Source organism: Crocodylus porosus, unplaced genomic scaffold (genome assembly GCF_001723895.1).
Source record: "Crocodylus porosus isolate Cpor-Errol unplaced genomic scaffold, CroPor_comp1, whole genome shotgun sequence".
Classification (NCBI taxonomy): Eukaryota; Metazoa; Chordata; order Crocodylia; family Crocodylidae; genus Crocodylus; species Crocodylus porosus.
The window spans coordinates 6134444-6136438 of NW_017728918.1; the positions used below are offsets into that span (position 1 = coordinate 6134444).

Sequence of the window (1995 nt, forward strand, 5' to 3'; positions counted from 1 at the left end):
ATAACAAATTGCTTGAAAAAGAAAAATCCATCATCATGGAGGAAGATGAAAGTGGTACGTAGCCACAGGATGCAAAGGAGCATCCATATATTTGGACCACAACACAGCTCAATCCCAGAGGGCCTTGGAGATGACTTGCAAAAAATCTTAACCACTGGGTAACAAGGATCTCAGCAATCCCCAAATTGGCAGGTGCACAGCTGAAATTGCAGTTAAGCATGATCACAATGAATTTACAGCTAGCCTGGTCTGCTTAAGATAAAGCTAGTGGCTGTATCTGAAGATCAATAGAAGAGCATACTCAACCACAGTGTATCTGCTCCAGATCCCAGCCATAACACTGTATGTGCCAGGAAAAGGAATTCCATGATTTATCATGAAGTTTCACAGATTTCCTACCATGAGTGAGCCCATCTCACTCTCCCACAGCTCTTAAGAAAACTAAGGTTAGACAACAAAGCCGACATCACTGGGACCAGGAAACATCCTACCTACCTTATGAACACCCCTGCTCCTGAAGCAGGCTACTGTTTCTTCTAATATTTACCCACACTGCTTTATGCAGAGCAGACCACAGTCTCTGAGCTGTCAGACTCTCCTTTTCTGATGAGTTGCCTCATCACAACAATACACTGGAAATGCACATCTATGAAGTGGTGGTTTTCTTTACCTCTCTGGGCCAGAATTCCCTTCCCTCCAGCTGGTCCTGCAAATAATCACGAATGATGTTGGTTTTCTGCAGGAAAAGCCCCATGGAATTTGCAAGCTCTGTGTCCTGTCCTACGATAGGGTCTTCAAGCTCCGAAGCAGAGAAGAGACGGGAAAGACCAATCCCTACTAGTCCAGCAACATAGTGGCAATACTGCAAAAATTGGGGAGGGGAAAAAAAAAAAAAAAAGAGTTCTGAGAAATGTATCTTCAAGAGTTCCTGAGGTTTCAAGAAAATTAGTAGTTACTCAGCCAGCCTATTCTGGGCAGCTCTGTGGGACTTCCCCCAGAATAATTCCCCTGTTTGCCCATCAAACCTGGCTGGACCAATGCCACTGACATTTAGGTACCATCCTTGACCCCAGAGCAGCAGGCAACAAGTACTCCGTGGCACAGCTGCCTTTGCTAAACAGACAACAACCTCCCAACATGAATGTGCTTCTGCAGGAGGCCAGGCAAGGCCTCTAGCTGGGGCTGTGCACACTGCCCCGAGCTGGTTCCTTCACTGCTCAGACATCCCTACCTTGTCCAAATCCTGCACGGAGTTGACCTTCTTTTCCAGGTACTCTGCCATTCCCACTCCCATCTTACGACAAATATCAGTGATCACATCCTGATACACCTCAGCCAGGTTCCTGAACTCCAAGGAGATCTACAGCAGAAACCACAAAGAGATATGCACAGTGCCAAAGCAAAGCAGAATCTGTCATTCATGAACAGACTAGGAACAAGCAACACAGGGACTGTTTAGGTGGTTCTTCTCCTGCTCTCGCTGTTGGCTAAACTCCCATTGACTGAAGATGGTGCAGGACCAAGGCTTTGTGCGCAGTGAACACATGCTTAATAGCTTCTCTGGCCTTTGATCATCGCTCAGATGCTGCGTGTATCTTCCTAATGGCGTGCAACTTGGGCCTGTTTCACTAGGGAGTCCATAAATGCAGAAGGTACAAAATAGAAGTGTAGGGCACCACATGTAATTTATCGGAAAGCCCCATCAGAGGACTGCTTGGTGAAGCAGCAAGAACAGACTCCCAGTGATGGGCTCCCTACCATCTAGCACTCTCTCAAGATCATGCTCTCTCCAGACTTTAGTACGTGCCAGTTGCAGTGGGCCTTTTCTCCATGAAAAGCAGCAGTCACCACACCAGGACCCAGGAGACTGCAGCTCTATTTTCAGCTCTACACAACTGTCTGGGTGATACTGGGCAAGTCATTGCCACTCTGTGCTACAGTTTCTTCTTATATAGAAGCTAATGACAACAATAACTACTTTTTTTTTTTTTTTTT

The 1995-nt window shown here is 46.3% G+C and overlaps 1 protein-coding gene across 1 annotated transcript in view; it reads right to left on the reverse strand.

Moving 5' to 3' along the window:
• FDFT1 (farnesyl-diphosphate farnesyltransferase 1) overlaps positions 1-1995 on the reverse strand; it is a 13050-nt gene that overhangs the window by 8594 nt on the left and 2461 nt on the right. The window contains exons 2-3 of the mRNA XM_019537184.1: positions 1232-1360; positions 671-862 (exon numbers count right to left, since the gene is read on the reverse strand). Of these exons, the coding sequence (XP_019392729.1) occupies positions 671-862; positions 1232-1360 (321 nt within the window). The remainder of the gene's footprint in view (positions 1-670; positions 863-1231; positions 1361-1995) is intronic.